At 38.7% G+C, this 27,802-nt stretch overlaps 1 protein-coding gene across 7 annotated transcripts in view; it reads left to right on the forward strand.

The window, feature by feature from the left end:
* Positions 1-27,802, forward strand: part of NEXN (nexilin F-actin binding protein) — a 955,560-nt gene that overhangs the window by 861,326 nt on the left and 66,432 nt on the right. For 6 of the 7 annotated variants that reach the window (XM_044085866.1, XM_044085869.1, XM_044085863.1 and 3 more), the window contains one exon: positions 16,894-16,950. The exons of the other annotated variant lie outside the window; for it this stretch is intronic. In XM_044085866.1, the coding sequence (XP_043941801.1) occupies positions 16,894-16,950 (57 nt within the window). The remainder of the gene's footprint in view (positions 1-16,893; positions 16,951-27,802) is intronic. 7 annotated transcript variants of the gene reach the window in all.

The raw sequence follows: 27,802 nt of genomic DNA on the forward strand, positions 1-27,802 counted from the left end.
GTTAAAAAGGCAGGAAAGGATACTTATAGATATGTAAAAGGCTTAATGCCTGTAAATAAATGAGTTTTACCTACTTTTCCTGTTGTTCCAAATCCAGCACCAATACCGTGTTGCATACCACCTACAGCTAGTTACTTTTCTGTCATACAGCATTCTTTTCTATACCAATTCAACCTGACAGTCACTTTCTGTTTGCTTTTACTTATCAGGGACAGCAACATACCTCTACATGGTTACCACAAGTATATACTGAATATCTTTCATTATTTTCTCAAAAGTTAGAAAAAATATTTGAAGAATGTGACATTTCCCGGTGGGATTGTGTTAGTACAATATGTAGATGATTTACTAATAACATCACATTTCTTTCAGCAATGTCAGCAGGATACCTTGCATTATCAGAGTATCCTTGCAGAAAAGGGACACAAAGTGTCTAGAGAAAAACTACATTTGTGGTCACCTCAGGTACATTATCTTGGTCATTTAATATTACAGGGTAGCAGGCTTTGTGAAAGGGAGATCATGCCTGCTGAACCTGGTGGACTTCTCTGAGTCAGTCACCAGGGCTGTGGATGAAGTTAAGGCAGTGTATACAGCCTAGCTCGATCTGGCCAAGGCCTATGATACCATTTCTCACTCAGGAATTATTGATAAACTCATCAAACTAGGCATCAACCCCTATATCACTAGGTGGGTTGCAAATTGGCTGACAGAACACACAGTGTGAAAGTAGTAGACTCCAATTCAGACTGCTGACCAGTCACGAGTGGAGTCCCATAGGGATTGGTCCTGGGTCCTCTCCTGTTCGGCATCTACTTCTCAGAAGTCCAGGCCAACCCAAAGGGACTCTGGCTGACCAAGTTCACAGACGACTGCAAGCTGGGAGCCATTACTAACTCCCCAAGTGATGCAGACATCCTACATAAAGGCCTCACTCAGACCAATGACTGGTGTCGAAATCATGGCCTTAAGCTTAATGCCAAACAATGTGTCATCATCCCCTTTAGTAAAAACTCAGTTCCCACTAATTACCACATCGATGGGAGCCCGCTGAACACTGAGGGTGTTATAAGAGATCTGGGGACACAGGTTGACAGCAACCTCTCCTTCAACCACCACATTGACACTGTGGTCACAAAATCCTTCTATGTGGCACATCTTATTACCAAGGGTTTTGCATCCAGGAAGAAAGAGATCATCATCTCTCTCGACTCTTCCATCATTAGACCAATCATTGTGTATAAGTATAATGCCCTATTTGTCATGTACCTCACTAGACACCTGCAACAGTTGGAGAGGCCACAGAAGTACCTCACAAATAGGATCCTAGGCATTAAACACGTCCTACACAGACAGACTCAAAAGGCTGCAGCTATTCTGTGTCTCATATCAACTACTTAGAGGCAATCGTTGCCTGACTTACAAAGCCATGTCTGACCCAAATCTGTTAGAAATGCTACATCTAAAGAAATCCCAATCCCTACGTACCACACGCTCCAGAGACCTCACCCTCATTACCACAATCCACAGAACATGCTGTAGGCACAGGTTCCTCACCGACAAACTGTCCATGCTCTGGAATAGACCTCCCATACATGTCAAGCAGAGCACCTCGCTGTCCCTCTGCAATAGCATTCTTGATGAGTGGATGGGTAATAGAAAGTTCACCCCAGGGATGACTCCAGTGGTTCTACTTGATAGAGGTACTGGGAATTAATATTGGGGTGGCACGATGCCAGGGCACTTCTATGGGGTAGGCTTGTAAAGGCTCCAGGGCCATTAGCCTAGTACACACCTATGAATCTATGAACCAACCTGATGGTCAGATGGCTGACATACACCCAGTCTCTCATACACACAGACAGTATCTTCTGCATTCACACACACTCCAACATTCATTGGTAACTCTCTCATACACAGCCTCTTCTGCATTTACACACACAGACATTCTGCTTTCATGAATGCATTCACTAACCCACATACAACCACCATGAGAAACACCATCATGCACATATATAGACATACCAAAGCATGGCCGGCATACCTCTCGACGCTACAGACTTTTTGCATATATGTCCTGATTAATGACTCGTATTATAGCAACTTGTAAGTTTATAAGAGCAATATGTAAAATGTATCCCTATTTTTGATGCTTTGCCCCACCTTTATTTTAGGCAATGTCCAATTGTCTGGTGCTAAAAGGTTGAGAGGTATGCCAGTACTATGAACCAGCACCATACCCCCTCAGCAAGAGGCCAAAATTAAAAAAAAAAGGACTTCACTGTAATAAGCCGATAGATACACTGTAAGCTTCCAGCTTGTTACAGTTAGATATACATCCCCCAACTCTTTTAGTAAAAGAAAAAAAAGAAAAAAAGTAATGGATGTTCCTTTTTTCTGGCACACCAACCTGATGGCCAGATGGATGACACACACCCTGTCTCTCATACACACAGACATTATGTTCTGCATTCACACAGTCAGACATTCTGCTTTCATGCATGCATTCCGTAACTCATATGCAGTTAGCACGAGAAACACATTCATACACATATATACACACTCCAAAGCATGCCAGGCATACCTCTCGACAGCACAGAAATTTCATGTGAATGCCCTGTGCGCTCATACTAGAGCAACTTTCTAAGTTTAGAAGTGCAATATTCAAAATGTGTGTCATATCTCTCAACTGTCCAGATTTGCACAGAATGTCAAGATTTTTGTGCTCATATTTTTGGTCTGGTCCTCTTAAAATTTGTGGTTTCTAGCAAATCACTGGAATGATCTGAGGATTGAAGTCACTAAACCATGACAAGCATTTGAGTTGCAGACTTCAAATCATTAAGAAGATGTATGATAAAACAACAATATTTAAACTATATCCCTATTTTTGGGCCCCCTCCCCCCCATTTTGTCAGGCTTTGTCACAATTTCTTGCACTAAGAGGTAGAGAGGTATGAGTGTGTGCCTATTTTTGATCCCTCATCCCCCCATTATTTTAGGAAATGTCCAGATGTCTTGTGCTAAATGGTTGAGAGGTAATTCATTGCTATGGACCAGCACCACACCCCCTCAGCAAGAGCCCAAAATAAAAAAAAATCACTGTGATAAGCCGATCGATAGATTTTAAACCATCAGCTTATTACAGTAAGCTCTACATCCCCCAGCTCTTCCGGTAAACGAAAATTAACATAAAAAAAAAAGAAATGGATGTTCCTTTTTGTGGCACACCAACCAGACGCATGACACACACCCCTTGTCTCATATACATATACATATACACACACACATATACAGTCTCTTCTGCATTCACACACTCAGACATTCATTGCTAACTCTCTCATACACACGCACACACAGTCACTTCTGCAGTCACACACGCTGACATTCTGCTTTCACACATGCGCTGTTCTTCAATGCATCGCTAACTGTCTCATACAAACACATATCTCTTCTGCATTCACACACAGACATTCTGCTTTTACGCATGTATTCACTAACCCACATGCAATCAGCATCAGAAACACACTCATACACATAGCTACATTCACCAAAGCACACCCAGCATAACTCTGAACCTGTACAGGATTTTCACAGGAATGTACTGCAGCAACTTTCAAAGTTTATAAGGGCAATATGTAACGTGTGTCCATATTTTTGATCCTTTGATACACCCATTACTTTTGCCAATGTGCACATCTGTTGTGCTAAAAGGTTGAGAGGTAATCCTTTACTGTGAGCCTGCACCATACCCCCTTCAGCAAAAGGCCAAAAAAAAGGCACTTACTGTAATAAGCCAATCGATACATTGTAAGCAATCAGCTTATTACAGTTAGATCTACATCCCCCAACTTGTTCGGTAAACGGAAAAAAATTACTGGATGTTCCTTTGTCTGGCATACCAGCAGGATGACACACACACCCCCCTCTGTCATGCACATGCTAAACAATTGAAGGAAATCCTTTGCTATGGGCCAGCACCCCCCCCCCTCAGAAATAGCCTCAAAATAAAATAAAAAACCTCACTGTGATAAGCCGATCGATACATTTGAAATGATCAGCTTATTGCAGTTTGCTCCACATCTCCCAGCTCTTCCAGTAAACGGAAAATATACATAACAGTAAAAAAAAAAAAAAAAAAGTAATGGATGTTCGTTTTTCTGGCAGACCAACCAGATGGCCAGATGCATGACACACACACCCTCTCTCATACATGCAGACACAGTTTCTTCTGCATTCACACACACACACATTCATCACATACTCTCTCATACACAGGCATACACATTCTTTTCTGCATTCACACACGCACTGTTCTCTCATGCATCCCTAACTCTCTGTCATGCATGCACACACACACACACACACACACACACACACACACACACACACACACACACACACACACACACAGTCTCTTCTGAATTCACACACTCAGACATTTGTCGCTTACTGTCTCATACACATGCACACAGTCACTTCTGCAGTCACACACGCAGATATTCTGCTTTCACACAAACGCTGTTTTTTCATGCATCACTAACTCTCTCATACACATGCATCACATGCATACACATACACAATCTCTTCTGCATTCACACACACACACACACACACACACACACACACACACACACATTCTACTTTCACGCTTGCATTCACTAACCCACATGCAATCAGCATCAGAAACACACTCATACACATACATACATACACTCACCAAAGCATGTCCAGCATAACTCTCGACGATACAGAATTTGCGCAGGAATGCACTGTAGCAACTTTCAAAGTTTTTAAGGGCAATATGTAAGGTGTGTCCTTACTTTTGATCCACAAATTATTTATGTAATGTGCCGATCTATTGTGCTAAAAGGTTGAGAGGTAATCCTTTAGTGTGAGCCGGCACCATACCCATTCAGCAGTAGGCCAAATTTATTTATTTTATTTTACTTTTGTTAGCCGGGATAGTCTGACTGGATGCATGTCCATTGTCAGCGGAGTCCCGGGGAGAAAAGCTCCAGACATACACACAAAAATAAAATAAGATAGTTCCAATATATAAATAAATAAATAAAACATGCGCTTACTGTAATAAGCCGATCGATACATTGTAATCGATCAGCTTATTACAGTTAGATCTACATCCCCCAACTTGTTGGATAAACGGAAGAATGAGAGCTAATCCATCGCTGTGGGCTAGCACCCCCCCCCCCCCCAGCAAGAGCCAAAAAGTAAAAAATAAAACTTTAAAACTTCACTGTGATAAGCAGATTGATGCATTTTAAATTATCAGCTTATTACAGTTGCTGTATATCTCCCAGCTCTTCCAGTAAACGGAAAATAAACATAAATGTTCCTTTTTCTGGCACACCAACCAGACGGCCAGATGCATGACACACACACCCTCTCTCATACATGCAGACACAGTAACTTCGGCATTCACACATGCAGACATTCATCATAAACTCTCACATACAGTCTTTCCTGCATTCACACACGCAGACATTCTGCTTTCACACATGCACTGTTCTCTCATGCATCCCTAAATCTCTATCATGCAAACATACACACACAGTCACTTCTGCATTCATATACACACACACACACACACACACACACACACACACACACACACATTCTGCTTGCACGCATACATTCACTAACCCACATGCAATCAGCATCAGAAATTCATTCATACACATACATACACACACAAGAGCATGCCCGGCAGACCTCTCAGCTGTATAGATTTTCACTGGAATGACCTGATGTATGTGTCTTGTTTTACCGTAACATTTTTTTCTAGCAATCAGGGGGCAAATTATGAAACATTGATGTTGAAAAATAAAGGCAGACCATTAACTACTAGACTTCCTAACCTTCAAAAAAAAAAACATGCAAACGCAAATTCTCTAATTCTATCAACTGCCGAAGTTTGTAAGAGCTATATATAAACAATACTGATCTTTATTATATCCACCAAAGACAAGAAAACTGTTTAATACCACAAACAACCAGGAATAGTACCTCCAAGTTCTCTTATTTGAACAACAAATGTAAAATGTCATAAAACACAGAAATAAATTTCTCTTAGCGCCTCGGCTTGAAACAGCCTTTACAGAGTAAATTCATGATATAAAAAAACAAAGCTTTTAAATATTATATACTGATCTTTATCTCTAATTGTTTCCTTTGCCAGGATCACTAACAGGTCAGAATGTCTGTATTGTACAGTATACTATGTCAGTATATGATCTCCTCAAAAGGATTGTCTATTTCCATGTAAATATGTCCATTGAAGTCACCTAGTATGAGAGCGTTGGGTTGGACCCTAATAGTTTCCAGGGTACTTAAGAGCGTGGAGTTAGCTTAGTCCACTTAGCCAGCTGGTTGGGCCTACAACACACCTTCTTAATAAGCATTCAGTAGTGTGTAGACTATTTCATTATTAGTGATGTTTTCGAAACATTTCTACAGGGTCAGCATCAGAAACAGTTCCACTATACCAATAAATGTGGGGGATGTCAACAGTAGAAATTGCTGCAGATGATGATAATAACAAAGCTATATTTTTGAGGAAGTGGTCCACAGTCCCAAAGTTTAATAGCAGGATCTCACCCCCCACAACATCTTAGTAACTCTGCAGGAATGACAGCACATCATAAAGTCAAGCACATGCTGTCATTGCACTCACAATTGTACAGGAAGAAAGCCCATGTATTTCAACATTAGTATCTCCAAACCAAGATGAAGACTTTGAGGATGACAGCAGATATTCAAAGATAATGGTGTCCACAGTGACACTCTCACAAATTGGAGCCAGGTGTACGAATTTGTTACAGTTAACACAAAGTAAAACCAATAAAATCACCAGCAGGACTTATAGACTACAAGTTTATTCATAAGTTAAGCGCTTATATCAAGTAACATTGACTTCATCAGAACAATTAGAAAGGCAGTCATATGATTTAAATACATCACAATTACACAGGATAGGCTGAATTCCCACCAATCAATGAAACTATTTTTTAATAAATTATAACCATAAAATATGCAATTAAAACTGAATAAAACAGTCTGATTATAAACACTTTTTTTGAAAAATCAAACCCTTTCTGCTTTTTCTTTTAAAGCAGGTAAAATAGATATAAAGTCATTCAGTCCTGGACACAGGTTTGCTGCTAAACAGAGTTGCCACATCAATTCCCTCTTTTTTAAAGTGTTTTTCCAATTTCCACCCCTAGTGTTTATATCAATCACGTCCAGGATACCAAATAAACCCAGAAAAATTAGCACATGATTTACTATGCCTAAATAGAGCATTAGTTTCTTTTAAATTCTTGATATCATATAAGTGCTCATATATCCTGGACTTGAGAGCCCTCTCAATTTTCCCAACATAAAACCCCGGGCAGGAATTACACTTAGCTAAATACACTATTTTACTAGTATGACAATTACCTTTTTTAAAAAACACTGTGTCCTGATTAAAATTGTCAAGTTTTAAACTAACAACTTACAATATGAATTTACACTGTGCACAACAACCACAAGCTTTGGAGAATTCATTTGATTTCAAACCACTGTTGTTCGTATTACCCTCTAAGGTAAACTTTAAATTGTGTCCCACTTTAGTACAAAAAATAGGTTTTTCACCCACTGCTTGCAGAATACTTGGGTCACCCCTGAAAATATTCCAATTCTTATAAAGAATGTTCCTTATTTCATTATAATGAGAACTATATTGTACAACACAGGTCTGCATAAAGTTGTTATTGAAACATTCTACTTTTTCAGTATTTTTTGTTTAAGAAAGTCCTTTATCTAACAAGGGCTTATATTTCAAACCCCACTCACTCAAAATATCCTGTAAAATATTCTCAACAAATTCCAAAGGGTACCCTCTCTCCAAAAACATACTCTTAAGGCCATTGAATTCCTGGATGACATCCTCAAAATGAGAAGTCATCCTAGAAATCCTAATGGCCTGTCCCATAACAATACTTTTTTTTCTGATAAAGTGGGTGATGGCTTTGGAAATGGAGGTAAGAATTACAAAAAGTTTTCTTCATATATACTTTAGATCTAAAAAAAACCTAGATCCTTAATAATGGTAGTATCCAAGCAGTGGATCTCCTTCTCATTATGCTCATAAGTACATTTTAAATAATGAGTAGTGCTGTTAAGATATTCAATAAAAACAGCAATATTTTCTTTGGTACCCTTCCATAAAATAAAAATATCATCCAGATACCTGCTGTAAAATAGAACATCCGGGTAGAACCTACTTTCAAAAGCAAATCCCTTCTCCCACCCTAATAAAACGATATTTGCATAACTGGGGGTACAAGCTGCCCCCATAGCAACTCCCTTTATTTGTTGGAAGTATTGTCCTTCAAAAAAAATGTAATTGTTGTCTAGTATCAAGGCCATAATCTCGCAAACAAGCTGCACATGCTCTGGTGATAATTTGGAATAGTCAAACAACATTTTTTCAAAATAATTTAAACCTTCCTCCCTAGAAATGCAAGAAAATAAATCTTGCACATCTATCGTCAAAAAAAAAAAAAAAATCAGAATTCCATAAGTCCAGCTTGATCTGTCCCAGAAAATCCCAAGTATCCTTGACAAGATGTGGCATGCCCTCAACCACATGCTCAACCATCTGGTCCACAAAAATAGCCAAATTGTGTGTCTTCGATCCCCCTGCTGCCACAATAGGCCTAAAGGGGGGTGACAAGACATCTTTGTGGATCTTGGGGATGCCAAACATACTGGGCACCTTGGGAAAAGTATTTAATAGAAAAGAATAAGTTTCTCGACTAATCCTTTTTTCCAACAAGTATTCTTCCAAAAAAACATTAATTCGCTGATAAGAAATATTAATCTGTTTTTTGGATACCTGTAAGTAACTTTCTTCCTGGAACAAAATAGCTTGAATAAGGTTTTTATAGTCTTCACTATCAAAAATCACAACCCCCCCTCCCTTGTCTGGGGTCATTATACAAATACTTTTGTCATACTTCAGAGAATTAAGTAATTCCTTCTCTTTGGAATTCAAATTATAAAATAATGTCTTATTATTAGCCCAAAGTTGGTAAAGATCTTGTTTAACCACGTTCTGAAAACTAGCCACCAAAGGATGCAAGGTGGGGTTGAATACACTTTTTTCTTAAGGCCGTGGTTCTCTGCCCAACTTTATCTGTATTTTTACCAGAAAACAACAGCCGAAAATTAACTTTCCTGGTATACATGTGAATGTCAAGCAGGACTTCTGCTATATCATGTATTCTAGCAGGAACAAACTTGAACCCTTTGGAAAAAAGTGAAAAATATTCTTCAGAGATGACCCTGTCAGTATAATTATAAATATTAAATCCTTTAGAGGTATAAATAATGTTAGAATGGGGAGAAGTTCCCTCTAATACCTACCACTGCCTCTCCCCTTGTAGTAATTGCCTCTGCGGGCAGGGTAGTCGAAGTTGTAATAATATTGGGCTCCTTGTTGTCTGTTTGCTATTCTTTCCGTGCGTCTTAAGAGTGGGAAAATCCTCCTCTACATGGAATTTATCATTGTATGGTTGCTCAGAAGGGGTCACATTCTCAGGGACTTCTGAGAAAATTTCCCCTTCTTGGTGATTGTACCTACCTAATCCAAATTCCTCACTCTGTCTATCAATAAAAAGTCTGTCTGTAGGGTATACTGTTTTAGATTTGTACTGTTGAACATCTCTTCTGAGCTTTCTTTTCTTTTTTTTGATGTGCATGGGTAGTCTGTTCCACAGATGGCTCAGCAGGTTTTGTTAATGTCACGTATTAGATTCAAGCCTTTTGATCGTGTACTATGCGAGAAGTTAGACTTACGGATATGGAGCATGTGTGGTAGAGCAGGGTTTGAGATTGCCTTGTAGGTGAGACACAGATCACCTCTGAGCAATCTGTACGATACAGAGTAGAGTGCAAGTGATTTGAGCCTATCCATACAGGACAGGTGTTGGAGGCCATGGATTCTCTTTGTGAGGTACTTCTGTGGCCTTTCCAGTTGGTGCAGGTGTTTGGAGTGGTACATACCAAACAGGGGGTTTTACTCAATTATTGGCCTAATTGGGGGGGGGGGTACAGAGAGGTAATAGCGCCCGGGGAGAAAAGCTCCAACATATTGAACAATTTTCATTATAAATTAGCATTAAACAGCAATGTTATAAGATCATTACAAAGCATTAATTAGCAACACAATGTTATATAGTGTCAATAATCAGGAGTATAGAAAAACTATTTCAAGATGTATAAAAAATAAATATGTCATTAAGATGAATATAGTTTTTGGGGTAAGTGGTTACAAAAACCTAGTTTTATCATAATGTAGTTGCAAGAAGGCAAGATTGTTGTCAACTAAATCTGAAAATATATCCTTATATTGTGCTGTCGATAGTTAACATCTTGTGTGACAGAACCTAAGTGGTTAGAGTCACAAGTGCCACTTCTAAAACAAAAAAGTTAACGGTGGTATACCACAGGGCTCAGTGTTAGACCGTCTCCTATTTGGATTTATTTCTCCAACCTTTAGGCCAGCACTCCGTGACTATGGTTAACAGAGTCTGCAAATGACTATAAATCGGGAACTGTTATTTATTGACATTATGTTGATTATCTCGGTCCTGATTATCTGTTCCACGTTATGGAGGTCATAATATTCAGATTCATGTCATCAAAAGTTATGCTGAATGAGCATATATTCAAAGTATAGTAGTCATTGAAAGTAGTTACTTTATTGACAATATTTCACCTTTTTGCATTCTGTACTTTACATTTGATTCAATCTGCACTAAAAGAGATTACATTCATACCGTGGTATATGAAATTACACAGGACAAGACCAGTAGAACTCTGCAGAGGTAAGTAAATGGCCATAGTAAACACTATCATTCAACAGCCTACTGACTGTCTTTTTACATGGATATAACTAGATGGTCAAAACCAAAATCAGATTGGCAATGTACTTTATAGCAGAGCTGGAAGAGGGTTGTAAACACAGTAAAAAGGACTTGAATTATCAGATTCTTATTGCCAGGTTTCCAGACAAACTAAAGAAAACAGGAAAAGCTGACAGGCATTCTGGGTCTGATCTTAACAGTATTCTGCAGGAATATGTAGTGGAGGTGAAGGACATATTTGATGAATTACATATGGTGGACAGAATGCCTGAAAGTTAAGGATATTGTCCAGGAACTGGAACAAAAATATTGCAACTAGAAAGAAGACTAAGAAAGCAAATGTCTGACTATAACAGCTTTAGAAGTGTCTGAGGAACTAAGAAGAGCAAAATGCAATGCAGAGAGAGACAGAGAAAATAGGTTAAACTGAATGCAGAGTAGCAGTGAGACACAAGAAGGCACAGCAATACCAAAAAAAATGGAAGAATATAACAAAATGGGAAAGACAAGATATCTCTTCAAGAAGACTGACAATGTCAAGGGACACTTCCAGTAGAGAGACCTAAAAGAAGTAGAGGTTAAGAAAAATTGGCAGGAATATACAGAACTACATAAAAATGACCCTTATATCACTACTAAATGTAATGGTATATTTTCTAATCTATGACCAGATGCTAAGGAGAGTACAGTCAGACGGTCTCCAGAAAGCCTTGTTAATAACAAAGCAGCAGGAAATAAAGGAATTCCATCTGAATAGTTTACAATTCTGCAAGGTGTTGCTATTAATGCTTACACTGCTGCTCTTGAGGCAGAGGCATCACTGTGAAACTGATAGCATCGGTTGGGTAAGAGAATAAACAAAGGCGTACCAAAAAATAAATAATTTACTTTTCTTTAGTGATTAGTCTCTAAAGCCTTTGATTATATGTACCTTAGCAAATTGTGTAAAACTCGAAGAGTGACTAAGATGGTGGGTAACCTTACTAGCCTGGTGAAGAATCTGTATAGAAATCCAAAAGAAAGTCAAATATGGACTACATGATCATTTTAGGAGTAGGAAGAATGTACATGTCAGACTAAATTGATTTTTATGTTTAATACATCATATGAAAAGCTGGATTAGATAAATCAAATGTTGAGACTGAAATTGCTGGGAGAAATATTGACAGGCTCTCTCAATCAGATGATGTAATCCAGATAGCTAAAATTGAAGAGTAGTTGAAAAGCTTGTTGATGAAGATTAAAGTATGAAATACAAAAACTGATTTGCTGATCAGTATTAAAAAAGGTTATGTCATCCAAATGCCAGAAGTCTCAATCTCAAGACGCACGCACTCGAGGCCCTTCTCAATATGGAGAACATCGATGTCTGTGCTGTGACAGAAACCTGGTTCAAGGCTCCTGAGAGCACCCCAGCACTAACAGGTTTCACCTCATATCATGCGTTCCGGCCCCAAAATCCGGACAACACCAAGAAAGGAGGGGGGGGTGTCCATATTCATAAAGGACACCCACACCTCAAGGTTGGTGGCAACGCACGATGCATCGGAGACCATCCAGGTGCAATTAACCATAGGCAAGACTGCTCTGCAATTTGTAGCATGTTACAGGCCACCCTCTCAAACTCAGGAACCTCACATGGCCTTCCTGAAAACATTGGTGTCGTTAAATCTATCTCCAAACACCATCATACTAGGTGACTTCAACTACCCTAATATAGACTGGGAACACTACTCAAGCCCGAACACTCTAACCCAAAGATTCCTGGAGTTCATAAACTCAAATGCCATGGAACAACTAGTCACCATCCCCACAAGAGGAGAAAACATACTTGATCTCATAATCACGAACATGGGATCAAAATGTTCAACACGAAGTATACCCCTCACTGGTGAGATCAGATCATAAACTAATCTCGGTGGAGGTCCTCATCCCGCCCCACCTGAAACAAAAAAGGCGACAGTGAAAAACTTCTCAAAAGCCGATTTCACACTTCTAAAAACTAGTGTGGTCTCCTTTAAGGCCCCTGAGCCAGTGGTAAACATTACTCAAACCGCTGAATCACTTACAAATGCCTTCTACCAGCACCTACAGGACTGCATGGATCAGGCAATCCCAAACAAAACTAAGACTCTCTGTACCAAAGGCAAGCGTCCAGTCTGGTGGACCCCAGCCATAAACAAGCTCTACAACAAAAGGAGGAAGCTACTACAAGATAGAACAAAATCCTTGAAAGGTAAGACACCTTTGATCATTATAAGTAAAAAACTAAGAGCTCTCATAAAATCATCCAAGGCAAATTTTGAGAGAAAAATCGCCAAGGACTCTAAAGAGAATCATAAGGCCTTCTTTAGCTATGTTAGAAACCTAGGAGGAAACTCCCAGATATGCTCAGAATTAGTTCAAAATGATGTGAAAATTACTGAACCTACACACATTGCCAACATACTGGCTGACAGGTTCAGTGCAAACTCCCCCCCCCAAAAGGAGAGATATCTATTCCAGAGGATTGTAGCCCCCCAAACATCTCCAACGCCCAGGTGAGAACTGCCCTTACTAAGGCAAAAAACACAGCATCCATGGGACCGGATGGTGTCCCCGGCTGTGTGCTTCACGAACTCAACGAGGAATTAAACCCACAGTTAGGACAGCTGTTCAATCTTAGCCTCACCTCAGGATACGTACCCAAGGAGTGGCGCACGGTGACTGTGGTCTCACTTCATAAGGGCGGTGCCTCCACAGACCCTGGAAATTACCACCCCATTAGCTTGACAAGCCTTATCTGCAAAGCCATGGAGAGGATCATAATGGAACTCATAAATAAAGACATAGGGAACTTGCAGACTTTGGATCCAACCCAGTTTGGCTTTGTCAAAGGCAGATCCTGCCTCTTAAACTTGGTTGACTTTTTCGAGACTGTCACCAAGGCCATTGATGAGGGAAAGGCAGTCCATACAGCCTACCTCGACCTGGCAAAGGCCTTCGACACAATACCCCACTCAGGTATCATCGAAAAACTCATCAGCTTGAATGTAAACCCATACATCACAAGATGGGTTGCAAACTGGCTAAGTGACAGAACCCACAGGGTCAGAGTTGCTGGAGCCATGTCAGACTCAAAGCCTGTCACAAGTGGTGTCCCACAGGGCACAGTCCTGGGTCCACTCTTGTTCGGCATCTACTTTTCTGAAGTACAAGCAAACACAGGAGGGTTATGGCTGACAAAGTTTGCAGGTGACTGCAAACTGGGCGCCATAGTCGAAAACACATCTGACACAGATATCCTCCAGAAGGGCCTCACAGAAACGGATAACTGGTGCCAGAGCCATGGCCTGAAGTTAACGCCAAAAATGCATAGTCATACCCTTCGGGAAAAACAAGGTTACCCCTAGCTACCATATAGGTGGCAATCCACTGAGCACAGAAAAAGTCATCAGGGATCTGGGGACCCAGGTTGACAGTAGCCTTTCGTTTGACACTCATGTTGCTAAAGTAGTTAGGAAAACCTTCTATATCGCCCACCTGATCATGAAGGGATTCACATCTAGATCAAGGGAGGTCATCGTCCCCTGTACTCATCACTCATTAGACCTATGATTGAGTACAATGCCCGTTCGAATGTATCTGACCAGACACCTGCTGCAGCTTGAAAGGCCCCAAAAGTTCCTCACCAAAAGGATAAAGGGTCTCAAAAATATGTCTTATGCTGCCCGACTGAAAGAACTCCAGCTCTATTCAGTCTCATACCGCTTGCTCAGAGGTGACCTGTGCCTGACATATAAGGCCATGTCAAACCCAGATTTGATGAATATGCTTCACCTCAAAAAATCTAGATCCCTCAGAACCACAAGGGCTGGAGACTTAAACCTTGACACGGTTATAAATAGAACGTGCTGGAGGGACAGATTCATCACCCAGAGACTCCCTATGCTGTGGAACAAAATCCCGGTACATGTGAGGCAGAGCACCTCTCTGGCCTTGTTCAAGAGGAATCTTGACCAATGGATGGGAGATTGCAGATATACCCCAGGGATTACTTCAGTGTCACTGTTTGACAGAGGCACAGCAAAATGATAGGCATAGTTTTTATTCAAATAAAGGGGTGGCGAAAGCCACATAACTATGGGCTAGGCTTATAAATGCCCTTGGGCAGATAGCCTAGTATGAACCTATGAACCTATGAAGCCCTATCAATTGTTAGCAAATATATGAGGAAAGAGTGCAGACAGTGACATATTTTATTTTCTAGCATAAACGGTCTGTGAATGTAGTCATGAATTTAAGACACTTGCTTCTGGAATGTAAGACTATAGCAGATATGAATAACATATTAAAAAGCAAAGACATCAGATTGTCAACAAAGGTGTGTATAGTAAACGTTTTTTTCCTGGTAACAAAATATGGCTGAGAGTTGAACTGTCAGTTTGCCTGTGCATCGGAAAATCATTACATCTGAACTGTGGTGCTGAAGAAACTTTTAATAATTTAGTGGCTAGCAAGAGAACAAATCAGTCAATACGTAAGGAAATAAGTCCAGAATGCTTAGTGGAAGGTCTGATTGTAAAGCTAAAATTCAAATAATTTGGCCATGTAATGCAAAAACAGGATTCAGTTGAAAAAGCACCACTGCAGGGAAAGACTGAAGGCAATAGAAGAAGAGTAGCAAAAGCTAAAATAAGTAGACAGTACTACTGAGGTAATGGACATGATCTTCCAGGAAAATAAAAACAAGGTTGTTGACAGAAAGGCCAAGCATGCTAAAGTCCTTGAGATCATGAACTACTGGATTCAACTAAATAAGAACAGAAACTCCTGATTTTTTCCACTATGTATCTGTATTTCTCCGGCTTCTAAGATAACTGCCTCTCTGGTGGTACAGAAACTTACTCTGTTTTGTGGGGATAACTATAATGTATATAATTGCTTATACTTTGGCAGCCTAAAACCTTCTAGTGAATAAACCTAGCAATAAGGAGCCTTAGTCTTAGAAAACTCCACAAGTCACAAATATATGTTGTCAAGCTGAATGAGAATATCAAATTTACTTGTGGCTTGCTCATAATAACACTTTATGCAGCTGGAGAATGAGGTTATAGGACTCAACTGTAAAAGATACTGATTATTAACTGTTTATGCTCACATTCTTGGCTGAAGATATACAGGCCATTGTCTTGTTTCATTCATATTTGTAGCATGCTAAGCTTGTAAAGAGAGGGGGTCTCCCACCAATAAAATCCATGTATTGAACCTAACAACACTTTTCTGTGTACTATAAACTTATATTTACTGCATCTTACAGTTTAGATGACCTTTTTGTCACGTAGTGCTGAAAAATTGGGAGTCATTAAACTCGTTATATTTAGCCCATCACCTCTCTTAGGCTGGCCCTGAAAAAGATACCCGTGGCATGGTACAGTTTTGATATAATCAGCTTTGTGTAAGTACCTGCCCTGTTCTATAATAACTGCATATGGGGCAGTTGTGACATTAATACTAGTTTAAGTTTGACAAATTCCAAATGATTCCTTTTGTTTCTCTAAGTCCTTTCTTCAAATGTTATAGCATAGTGCATGCTGCAGTGTCATGGAGAAAATTTCATTTTTTTAACATTATTTTTAATGTAGTTTGATTTAAGTTTTCCTATTAAATAAACTCAAATGCATACACACATTCACATTTACTACAGTGCATAAAACCATCAACTTAAACTGAAGGCCTTACTTTAATTACAGTTGCTATTTCAGACAATTACAAAATACTTAGAGGGAACTTTCATTATGGCTATATCCTAAACAAAACTTTTAACAGCAACTCTGTGATCCAGGATGTTCAGAAGTCATATTAATTTGTATTGTGCTAAATCTCTGGAAAATAATTTGTATTTCTCTTAATTTAAGCATCCTAAAGTGCTTTCTGAAGCCTAGACAAATACTGATCTATTTTTTCACTAATGTTGCAGATGCTAAACCTCAAGAGGGTTTCTTGCAGATCAGGCTGTCAGCTCATCAGGAAACAGGTGCATATTACTTATGTCAGTCTTGTCAGACTTACAATAATTAACCTATGATGTTATGTGGATTTAGTTGAATAGGAAAATGAGACCGATGTGCTATAATTCTTTTTACATATAAATTATGGAGATGTTTTAATAGGAGAAAACAAGGAGTATCCACTGATTCACGGTATCAGTTCTTCAAAACTTGAAACAAAACTAGGTCTGCCAGAATCCCATTTCTTTGAATACATATTCAGAAAACAATCACAAATGTGGTATGCAGCACATCTGTAATCCTGGCTTATAATATGAAAAATATTAGATTTGAGACATGGCTACTCAAGCATCTTTTTTCTTTCGGCTTTTCCAAGTTAGGGGTTGCCACAGCGGATCATCTGTCCGCTCCTCAAGCTACCACCAACAAATATGGTGACATTTACATCTCCCTAATATACAGCATAACTCTGAAGACTCTTGAATTTGTATTGAAGATCATCTTCTGCCTGAAGAGAGAATGGCATTCTTTACATTGTGGAATGGTCTCATGGCTTCTTATGGGTTTAGCTTCCCTTCCAGTGCACCATCAAGGCAGAATGTTCTGAATGTGTATGGCACGCTTCAGTGTACTGTAATAAAACTACTTGTCTTTCTGTGAATTACTTGCTGGCTGTATGTTAAGAAAAATAAAAGCATTCTTTGAAACATCATTGGAATTATGAACACAGTACACAGTCAGAGAGATTAAGGTGAAACAGAAAATATCTGTTCAAGTATAACTACAAACCAGCCTGTTTATGCATATTGTTTTAGAAATATATGACACCCAGGTCTTTAGTAGTACATTCCGACCAACAAGCCAGACTTCAGTAATTGTAGAAATATTTCAGCCTTACCTGGACTCTATAGTACAGAAAAAAAGTGAAGAATTTAGCAATGCTCTGAAACACTCAAACAAGGGATGGAAGCTAATATGGTTACTAAAGGTTAGAAACAGAAAAAAAAAAAAAAAAAACTACGAGAAACATACATATAGGACCCAACCAGAGTCTCCCTTGCAAAACCAATTATCACCCTTACATAAATATCTGCAAACGTCCTTTTACCAAGACACCATCAGAGATGTGTAAATTTGACCCATTAAAAAAAAAAAAAAAAAAAACTATTTTAGTCCCCTGGTGCATGGCTTCATCATGACACACATACTAATAAAAACCTGTTATTCTATCAACTTTCTAAGTTTGTAAGAGCAATATTTTAAAAAGTCCCTATTTTTGGTCCTTTGTCCCCCCATTATTTGGTCAGAATACAGCGTCTCAGTAGCTGTTTTAGATAAATAGCAACAAGGTTGTGAAGGACCTGGTATGAGAAGGTTAATATTTTAAATTCACATCTGACTGCAATGAGAAGCCAGTACAGAGCCTGCAAGACCAGAGTAATATGGCTGCTGGATAGTTACTGGTCAAAAGTCTTGTTTCAGAGTTCTCTACCTACAATCAGGCTAGATCACCATCCATACAACCAGGGTAATGTTCTTCAGATGGAAGTACAATGTCTTGGGACACACCCAACTCCTTGACATAGAAGGATAAAGGCCTAACTACACTCTATAGGTGACCAGAGTTGAACTGCACCTTGGGTACCAATGGGAACTGGTTTGGGAAGATGTGAGTCAAATGTCCACTGCTGGCTTGTCCATTAGGGGGCAGTTTTAAATCACTATAAAGGTGACACAGGACCTGTTGCGTAGTGGAGTTCAAACCTGTTGAGCCTGTACTGTCATCATGCATTTAGGTTCATAGGTTCATACTAGGCTATCTGCCCTAGGGCATTTATAAGCCTAGCCAGAGTGTGTGTGGCTTTCGCCACCCCTTGGGATGAGACTACTACGCCCATTTAGGGTTTAGTTTACTGTGCCTCTGTCTAGTAGTGACACAGAGATGACCCCCGGGGTAAACCTACGATCTCCCATCCACTCGTCAAGATTTCTCTTGAAGAGAGTTAGTGAGGGGCTCTGCCTAACATGGACTGGGATTCTGTTCCAGAGTGTAGGGAGCCTCTGGGTTATGAATCTGTCCCTCCAGCACGTCCTGTTTATTTCTGTGTTGAGGTTCAAATCTGTTGCTCTCGTGGCTCTGATGGATTTGGATTTTCTGAGATGGAGCATGTCCATTAATTCCGGATTGGACATGGCCTTGTACGTCAGGCATAGATCACCTTTGAGTAGGCGGTATGCGACTGAATAGAGCTGGAGTTTCTTCAGCCGGGCAGCATATGACATATGTTTGAGACCACAAAATGGAGAAATGGGAAAAAAGAAACTGATAATGAAAAAAGTATTCCTGTAACAGACTCAATGAAGGCTGTCCCAGAAAAACGTCACCAAAGTGCCAAGTTCACAAATCAAACTCTTCAGTCCAAAAAGATAATTCCACAAGATTTAATGAACGAAAAACAGGAACAAAGAACATGGGTTAAGCGCTTTCATTTCCAAAAAACGGAAACTTCTTCAGAACAACGTAACATCCTGTAACACACATATATATATCATCAGTTAAATTAGATAATTGGTTTATCGTATCCAATTAATGGAAATAGTTACAAGCAAAAGTATTATTAGCAAGACATTATAATTGTTCTTGTTGAGGTATTGTTCACATTTTAAAAAACTTTTCCAATACTTTAATACTCATATGCTGTACTTAGTGCAAAATACAAAATACATAATTTAAAATACGTAAAAGTATATAAATTCATAAATTCATGAATCATATAACTGTGCAATATGTAAACTTAAAAACTTAGTCGTTGAAATAAAAATACATATATAATATGTCTGAAAAGGTTGTTGGTTACATAGATGTACAAAAAATTATGTAGATGTAAATAAATAATTGACATATATATATCTCAAATAAAAATAGATGTGTAAAAATGATTAAATATATCTATATTGAATAATTACTGTATTAATAATATAATGTAAAATATAATATATGTATAGTATATATATATATAGTATGTATATAGTGTAAATGTATAAGGGTACGTGTACATAAATTTCTCATAGGTTATCTTGATGTTTAGTGTTGAAATTTAAAAATTGGAATAAAATGAAATGGTAAAAACTTTTTAGTCTTTTGTACAAAACAAGAAATATTCCTATATTTTTAAATCTTGTCTTGTATTTTCCTTTTTGTCTTATTTGCTCTTAGTTTTAAAACTGGTAGAAGGGAAATATGGTAATTCAACCCAGGGGGTGTGTTAGAGTCAAGTCTTAATTGCCAAATAAGTTCCCTATAACTGAGTTGGTTCTCCCAATCTCCTCCTCTACTGTTTTTTGCACCTTTTCCAAAACCCAAAATTTGTACGTTGCCTGTTCACAGGTTAGGGTATGCCTGTAGAGGGCATTAGTTTCTCTTTTCCTGGCAATATCATATGTATGTTCATATACTCTTTGGCACAGGTGCCTCTCAGTTTTCCCTACATAGTGTGCCCAACAGGTCGTACAATATGCTAAATAAACTACTGCACTAGTATAACATGTGTAGTATCCCTTTCCTCTTAAAACAAAATTGATGGTGGGTAGTTTGATTTTACCCGTGTTAGCCATGAATCCACATTTGTGGCAGTTGCCACAACGAAATGTACCCTTTCTTTTGTTGTTGTCTTCCCCTTGCCATTTTCTTTCAAAAATTGTTTTTAAGTTGGCCCCTCTTCTAAAACTATAACGTAAACACCTATCAAATATCCCTGCACTGTTGGGCATACTCTTAAACATGTTCCATGTCCTATTAATAACCTTTTTAACTAAATTAGTGTTTGCACTATAAGTCATGACCAGAAATGGGGTGTCTAAAGTTGTTTTTGATGTACCAGATTCCGTGTCCTCCAAAATATTCTCAATAGTTGTGAACTCACTCAATCTACCTGAATTTAATAAGGGAACAAATTTTGTCCCCCATCCCTTTAAAATTTCTTCCTTTAATGGAGTAGTAATGGAGTCGGGATAACCTCTTTCCTGGAATAGTTTTTGTGCATAGTCTAATTCCTTAATAAGGTCCTCATGTCTACTTGTCATTCGTGCCACCCTAACCATCTGTCCTTTGACAATGTTTTTATTCTGCAATGGAGGGTGGTTACTGTTGTAATGAAGATAGGTGTTTGAAAAACATGCTTTTCTGAAAATGCTGGATGTATATATACTGTTACTATAGTCCTTCTTAATGGTAAGGTCTAAAAAATGTATTTCGTCTTTATTAAATTCATGTGTGAAACGAAGAAATGTTGTTGACTCATTAAAATACTGCATGGCCTCTAAGGCCTCTTCGTGTGTACCTCCCCATACAATTAGAATGTCATCCAAGAAACGATAGTACTGAACAATGTTAGTCATAAAAGATGACTGAAAAACATAGTGCAATTCCCAGAAAAGCATAACGATGTTAGCAAAAATGGGGGCACAGGCTGCCCCCATTGCAACACCATCAACTTGTAGGTAAATCTCATCCTGAAAATAAATAAAGTTGTTTTTTAAAACCAGTTCAATATTTTCAAGAATAATTCTAAATTCATTGTTGGACAAAAAATTAAATTCAATTAACATGTACTCAAACCAGTCCAATCCAGTACTATGCGGAATAACAGAAAAAAGGTCCCTAACATCTATTGTAAGGAAGGCGTAATGCGGTTCAAATTGCACTTGATTTAACTTCTTTAATAAATCCCATGAATCAATAAGAATGTGGGTATACAGTTTATAAAAAGGTTTTAACTTAGAATCTATGTATATTGCTAATGGTTGTGTTTTTGAACCTTCTGATGTTACAATGGGTCTCATTGCCACATTTTTGACCCCTTTATGGGTTTTGGGGATACCAAACATTGTTGATAAGAAAGGTTTTTCCACCTTGAAAAACCGATATAGTTTCTCATCAATCAAACCTTGTGCTAAATTATCTTCTATCACCATATCTATTTTTTGGTAGGCTATATTTAACTCGTTTCTAGAAGAGATGGTATATCTACCAAAACCATTTAGAATATCCATCATTTTAGCCGTGTAGGTCCAGTTGTTCATTAGGACTACCCCACCCCCTTTATCAGGTTTCATGATCCTGATATCGGGTGCAACACTCTAAATTCTTCCAAGGTCAGACGTTCATCAACTGATAAATTAAAATTAGCATTGTAATGTTTTTGATGACGTGCTAATAATTTTAACTCATTAATAACCACATTTTCAAAGTTGTTAATATCACATTGTAAACCTGGATTATATGTGCTTCTTCTAGTTAAAGCATTCCTGTTAGCATTAGTAGTGTTGGTATTGTTAAGGTTGACATTGGCATTCTGTTTTGCTAAATATTCTAAATTTAAGTTCCTGGTGAACAATTTTATATCTACAAACAATTCTGCCATATCCAACCTCCTGGCTGGTACAAAAGAAAATCCCTTTTTAAATAGAGAAAAATGCCTGTTCTCAATTTTGATGTCCGTATAATTGTAAATAAAAAATTCACATCCTGGTTGACTAACCACAATATTATCATTATTAGATGTAATAATTTCAGGATCCAATAACTCAGTGTCCACAGTCACCTCTTCGCTTACATTTAATAAACCACATAGATTAAAATCTTGTTCGTTGTTAGGAATGACAGTCAAAATGTCAATCTCAAAGTCAGAGGGGTGCTCATTGTCCGGTATTTCATATTCCTGAACATTGTGGTCTTGTTTCTCTAAGTCACTATTATTGTCTTTTCCCCTTCCCACAGTGTCATGTTCAATAGTAAAATGAAGAGGTGTGTCACCCCTAGTGTAAGAATCAATAGCTAATATCTCTGTACCTGTTGGTTCATTACCTGAGCATAAGTCGGGTGGGGGTGTATATTCCGTATTCTTTCGGACCTCCTTGGTCCATCCTGTTCTAAAGGGATGTCATTGTCAATTCCATTAACCAACCTCGGACTATTAACAGAGTCTATTTCTGTATCACGCCTATTGTTGAAATGTTCATGTGTTCTAAATTGTGGGGGTCTAGTGTCTGTTTGGTTCCGGCGTACAAAACCCTTTTGGAATCTGTCTCTGACATATCCATTGTTTTGTCTACCATAACTGTTATAGTGGTTAATATTGGAAGATAGTAGATATACTTGTTCATGCTGGTAAGCCCAGTCATCCCTCTCTAGTTTACCCATTTTCCTTTTATAATTCTTGTTAACTGCGTTGTCAACATCATTAAATAGCCTAAGATAATTATGTTTGTGTTCCCTGATAGTAAATAACAAATCATCAGTAATATCCTTGTTAATCTTGTCTATTTTCACACTCAGTTCATCAATTAGTGTGTTATTATTGTTAATCATGACTTTTATAATGGCTAAGCCACAACCATTCAGTATTTCCACAATTTCCTTATATAACATAGAACCCACAACAGTTTCATTAGGAAATTTGTTTAACCTAAGTCCCTTAGGGACATGTTTTCTAGTCAAACATTCGTTTAAAAACCAATTATCCAAATTTAAATTTTTAAACTTTAGCATGTATTTTTTGAGTAGCTTACATTTTTCAGCATAGGAAATATCAGTTTGTTTTTGTTTTTGTCCTTGTTCGAGTCGTTCCACAGACCCAAAACTCTTATTCAGCCATTCCGTTAAATTAATGTCCGCATAGTGGGCAAACACGTCGTCGTTGTGAGCATTGTTCTCTTCTCGAGAAGAGTTTAAATCACAGTTCTGTCGTACTGAACCTCCGCTGGTCCGTACATCTCTCCTCTTTTTCCTGACGGCAGTAGCGTCACTGCCTCTCACTGGTTGGGTGGTAGGCACGAATGACAAGTAGACATGAGGACCTTATTAAAGAATTAGGCTATGTACAAAAACTATTCCAGGAAAGAGGTTATCCCGACTCCATTACTACTCCATTAAAGGAAGAAATTTTAAAGGGATGGGGACAAAATGTGTTCCCTTATTAAATTCAGGTAGATTGAGTGAGTTCACAACTATTGAGAATATTTTGGAGGACACGGAATCTGGTACATCAAAAACAACTTTAGACACCCCATTTCTGGTCATGACTTATAGTGCAAACACTAATTTAGTTAAAAAGGTTATTAATAGGACATGGAACATGTTTAAGAGTATGCCCAACAGTGCAGGGATATTTGATAGGTGTTTACGTTATAGTTTTAGAAGAGGGGCCAACTTAAAAACAATTTTTGAAAGAAAATGGCAAGGGGAAGACAACAACAAAAGAAAGGGTACATTTCGTTGTGGCAACTGCCACAAATGTGGATTCATGGCTAACACGGGTAAAATCAAACTGCCCACCATCAATTTTGTTTTAAGAGGAAAGGGATACTACACGTTATACTAGTGGAGTAGTTTATTTAGCATATTGTACGACCTGTTGGGCACACTATGTAGGGAAAACTGAGAGGCACCTGCGCCAAAGAGTATATGAACATACATATGATATTGCCAGGAAAAAGGAAACTAATGCCCTCTACAGGCATACCCTAACCTGTGAACAGGCAACATACAAATTTGGGGTTTTGGAAAAGGTGCAAAAAAACAGTAGAGGAGGAGATTGGGAGAACCAACTCAGTTATAGGGAACTTATTTGGCAATTAAGACTTGACTCTAACACACCCCCTGGGTTGAATGACCATATTTCCCTTCTACCAGTTTTAAAACTAAGAGCAAATAAGACAAAAAGGAAAATACAAGACAAGATTTAAAAATATAGGAATATTTCTTGTTTTGTACAAAAGACTAAAAAGTTTTTAACATTTCATTTTATTCCAATTTTTAAATTTCAACACTAAACATCAAGATAACCTATGAGAAATTTATGTACACGTACCCTTATACATTTACACTATATATATACTACATATATATATATATACACTATATATATATTATATTTTACATTATATTATTAATACAGTAATTATTCAATATAGATATATTTAATCATTTTTACACATCTATTTTTATTTGAGATATATATATGTCAATTATTTATTTACATCTACATAATTTTTTGTACATCTATGTAACCAACAACCTTTTCAGGCATATTATATATGTATTTTTGTTTCAACGACTAAGTTTTTAAGTTTACATATTGCACAGTTATATGATTCATGAATTTATGAATTTATATACTTTTACGTATTTTAAATTATGTATTTTGTATTTTGCACTAAGTACAGCATATGAGTATTAAAGTATTGGAAAAGTTTTTTAAAATGTGAACAATACCTCAACAAGAACAATTATAATGTCTTGCTAATAATACTTTTGCTTGTAACTATTTCCATTAATTGGATATGATAAACCACTTATCTAATTTAACTGATGATATATATATGTGTGTTACAGGATGTTACGTTGTTCTGAAGAAGTTTCCGTTTTTTGGAAATGAAAGCGCTTAACCCATGTTCTTTGTTCCTGTTTTTCGTTCATTAAATCTTGTGGAATTATCTTTTTGGACTGAAGAGTTTGATTTGTGAACTTGGCACTTTGGTGACGTTTTTCTGGGACAGCCTTCATTGAGTCTGTTACGGGAATACTTTTTTCATTATCATATGTTTGAGACCCTTTATCCTCTTGGTGAGGAACTTTTGGGGTCTTTTGAACTGCTGCAGGTGTCGGGTAAGATACATCCCAAATGGGGCATTGTACTCAATCATGGGCCTGATAAGAGAAGAGTACAGGGGCACAATGACCTCTCTTGATCTAGATGTGAATCCCTTCATGATAAGGTGGGCAATATAGAAGGTCTTCCTAACCACCTTGGCAATGTGAGTGTCAAATGAGAGGTTACTGTCGACTTGGGTCCCTTGGTTACCTCTTCCATACTTAATGGATTACCACCTCTGTGGTAATTTGTGGGTATCTTGTTTTTCCCAAAGGGTATGACTATACATTTTTTGGTGTTCAGTTTAAGGCCATGGCTCTGGCACCAATTATCCGTTTCTATGAGGCCTTTCTGAAGGATGCTTGTGTCCGCTGGAGTATCAGTTATGGCGCCCAGTTTGCAGTCATCTGCGAACTTTGTCAGCCACAATCCTCCTATGTTTGCTTGCACCTCGGAAAAATAAATGCTGAACAAGAGGGGTCCCAGGACTGAGCCCTGTGGGACACCGCTTATGACTGGCTTAGAGTCTGACATGGCTCCAGCAATTCTGACCTTGTGGGTTCTGTCCTTGAGCCAGTTTGTAACCCATCTTGTGACATATGGGTTTACATTTAAGCTGGTGAGTTTGTCAATGATGCCTGAGTGGGGTATTGTGTCGAAGGCTTTTGCAAGGTCAAGGTAGGCTGTGTGAACTGCCTTACCCTCATCAATGGCCTTAGTGACTGTTTCAAAAAAGTCGACTAGGTTCAAAAGGCAGGATCTGCCTTTGACAAAGCCGAATTGGGTAGGATCCAATGTCTGTATGTCCCCAATGTCTTTGTTTATGAGTTCCATAATGATCCTTTCCATAGCTTTGCAGACCAGGCTCATCAAGCTTATGGGGCTGTAATTTCCAGGGTCCGTAGAAGCACCTCCTTTGTGGAGTTGGACCACTGTTGCTGTACGCCACTCTTTGGGTACGTATCCTGTAGTAAGGCTAAGATTAAACAGCAGCCTTATGTGCGGGTTTAGTTCCTCTTGGAGTTCATGTAGCATGCAGCCTGGGACACCGTCCGGTCCCACTGATGCTGTGTTTTTAGCTTTGGAGAGGGTGGCTCTCACCTGGGCATCTGAGATGTTAGGGAGGCTATACTCTGCTGGGATAGATATTTCTCCTTTTGGGGGGGAGGGGGCAGAGAAATTTGCACTGAACCTGTCTGCCAGAATGTTGGCAATATCTGTGGGTTCAGTGTATTTTGTGTCATTTTGGACTAATTCTGAGCATATCTGGGAGTTTCCACCCAGGTTTCTAACATAGCTAAAAAAGGCCTTGTGATTGTCTTTTGTGTCTTTTGCGATTTTTCTCTCAAAGTTGGCCTTGGATGATTTTATGAGTGATCGAAGTTTTTTGCTAGTACTGATCAGAGATGCCTTCCTTTTTGGGGATTTTGCTCTGTCATGTAGTAGCTTCCTCCTCCTGTTGTAAAGTTTGTTAATGGCTGGGGTCCACCAGACAGGATGCCTGCCTTTGTGGGAATGGGTCTTGGTTTTATTAGGGATTGCATGATCCATGCATTCTTGAAGGTGTCCGTAGAAGGCATTTATAAAGGATTCAGCGGTGTGGGTTGTGGTTTCCACTGGCCCAGGGGCCTTGAAAGATCAGTCTTAAGAAGTGTGAAGTCGGCTTTTGAGAAATTCTTCACTGTGGTCTTCTGTGCAGGGGGTGGGGGTGGGATGTAGATTTCCAGTGAGATTAATTTATGGTCTTATCTCACCAATGAGGGATATACTTCCAGTGTGGAGCATTTTGTCCCCATGTTTGTGATGATCAGGTCTAGTATATTATCTCCTCTTGTGGGAGTGGTGACTAGTTGTTCCATCGCATTTGAGTTTATGAATTCTAGGAACCTTTGGGCTAGGGTGTTGGGGCTTGAGTAATGTTCCCAGTCTATGTTTGGGTAGTTGAAGTCTCCCAATATGATGGTATTTGGAGAGACATTCATACTCTCCAGTGTCTTCAGGAAGGCTGAGTGGGGTTCCTGAGTTTGAGAGGGTGGTCTGTAGCATGCTACAAACTGTAGGGCAGTTTTGCCTATGGTTAGTTGCACCTGGATGGTCTCCGATGCTTCGTGCGTTGCCACTAACCTGGAGGTGTGGGCATCTTTGATGAATATGGATACCCCCCCTCCTTTTGTGGTTCGGTCCAAGGTTTGGGGCCGGAAAGCATGATATGAGGTATAACCTG

This window comes from Protopterus annectens, chromosome 10.part0 (genome assembly GCF_019279795.1).
Source record: "Protopterus annectens isolate FY-2018-M chromosome 10.part0, PAN1.0, whole genome shotgun sequence".
Classification (NCBI taxonomy): Eukaryota; Metazoa; Chordata; order Ceratodontiformes; family Protopteridae; genus Protopterus; species Protopterus annectens.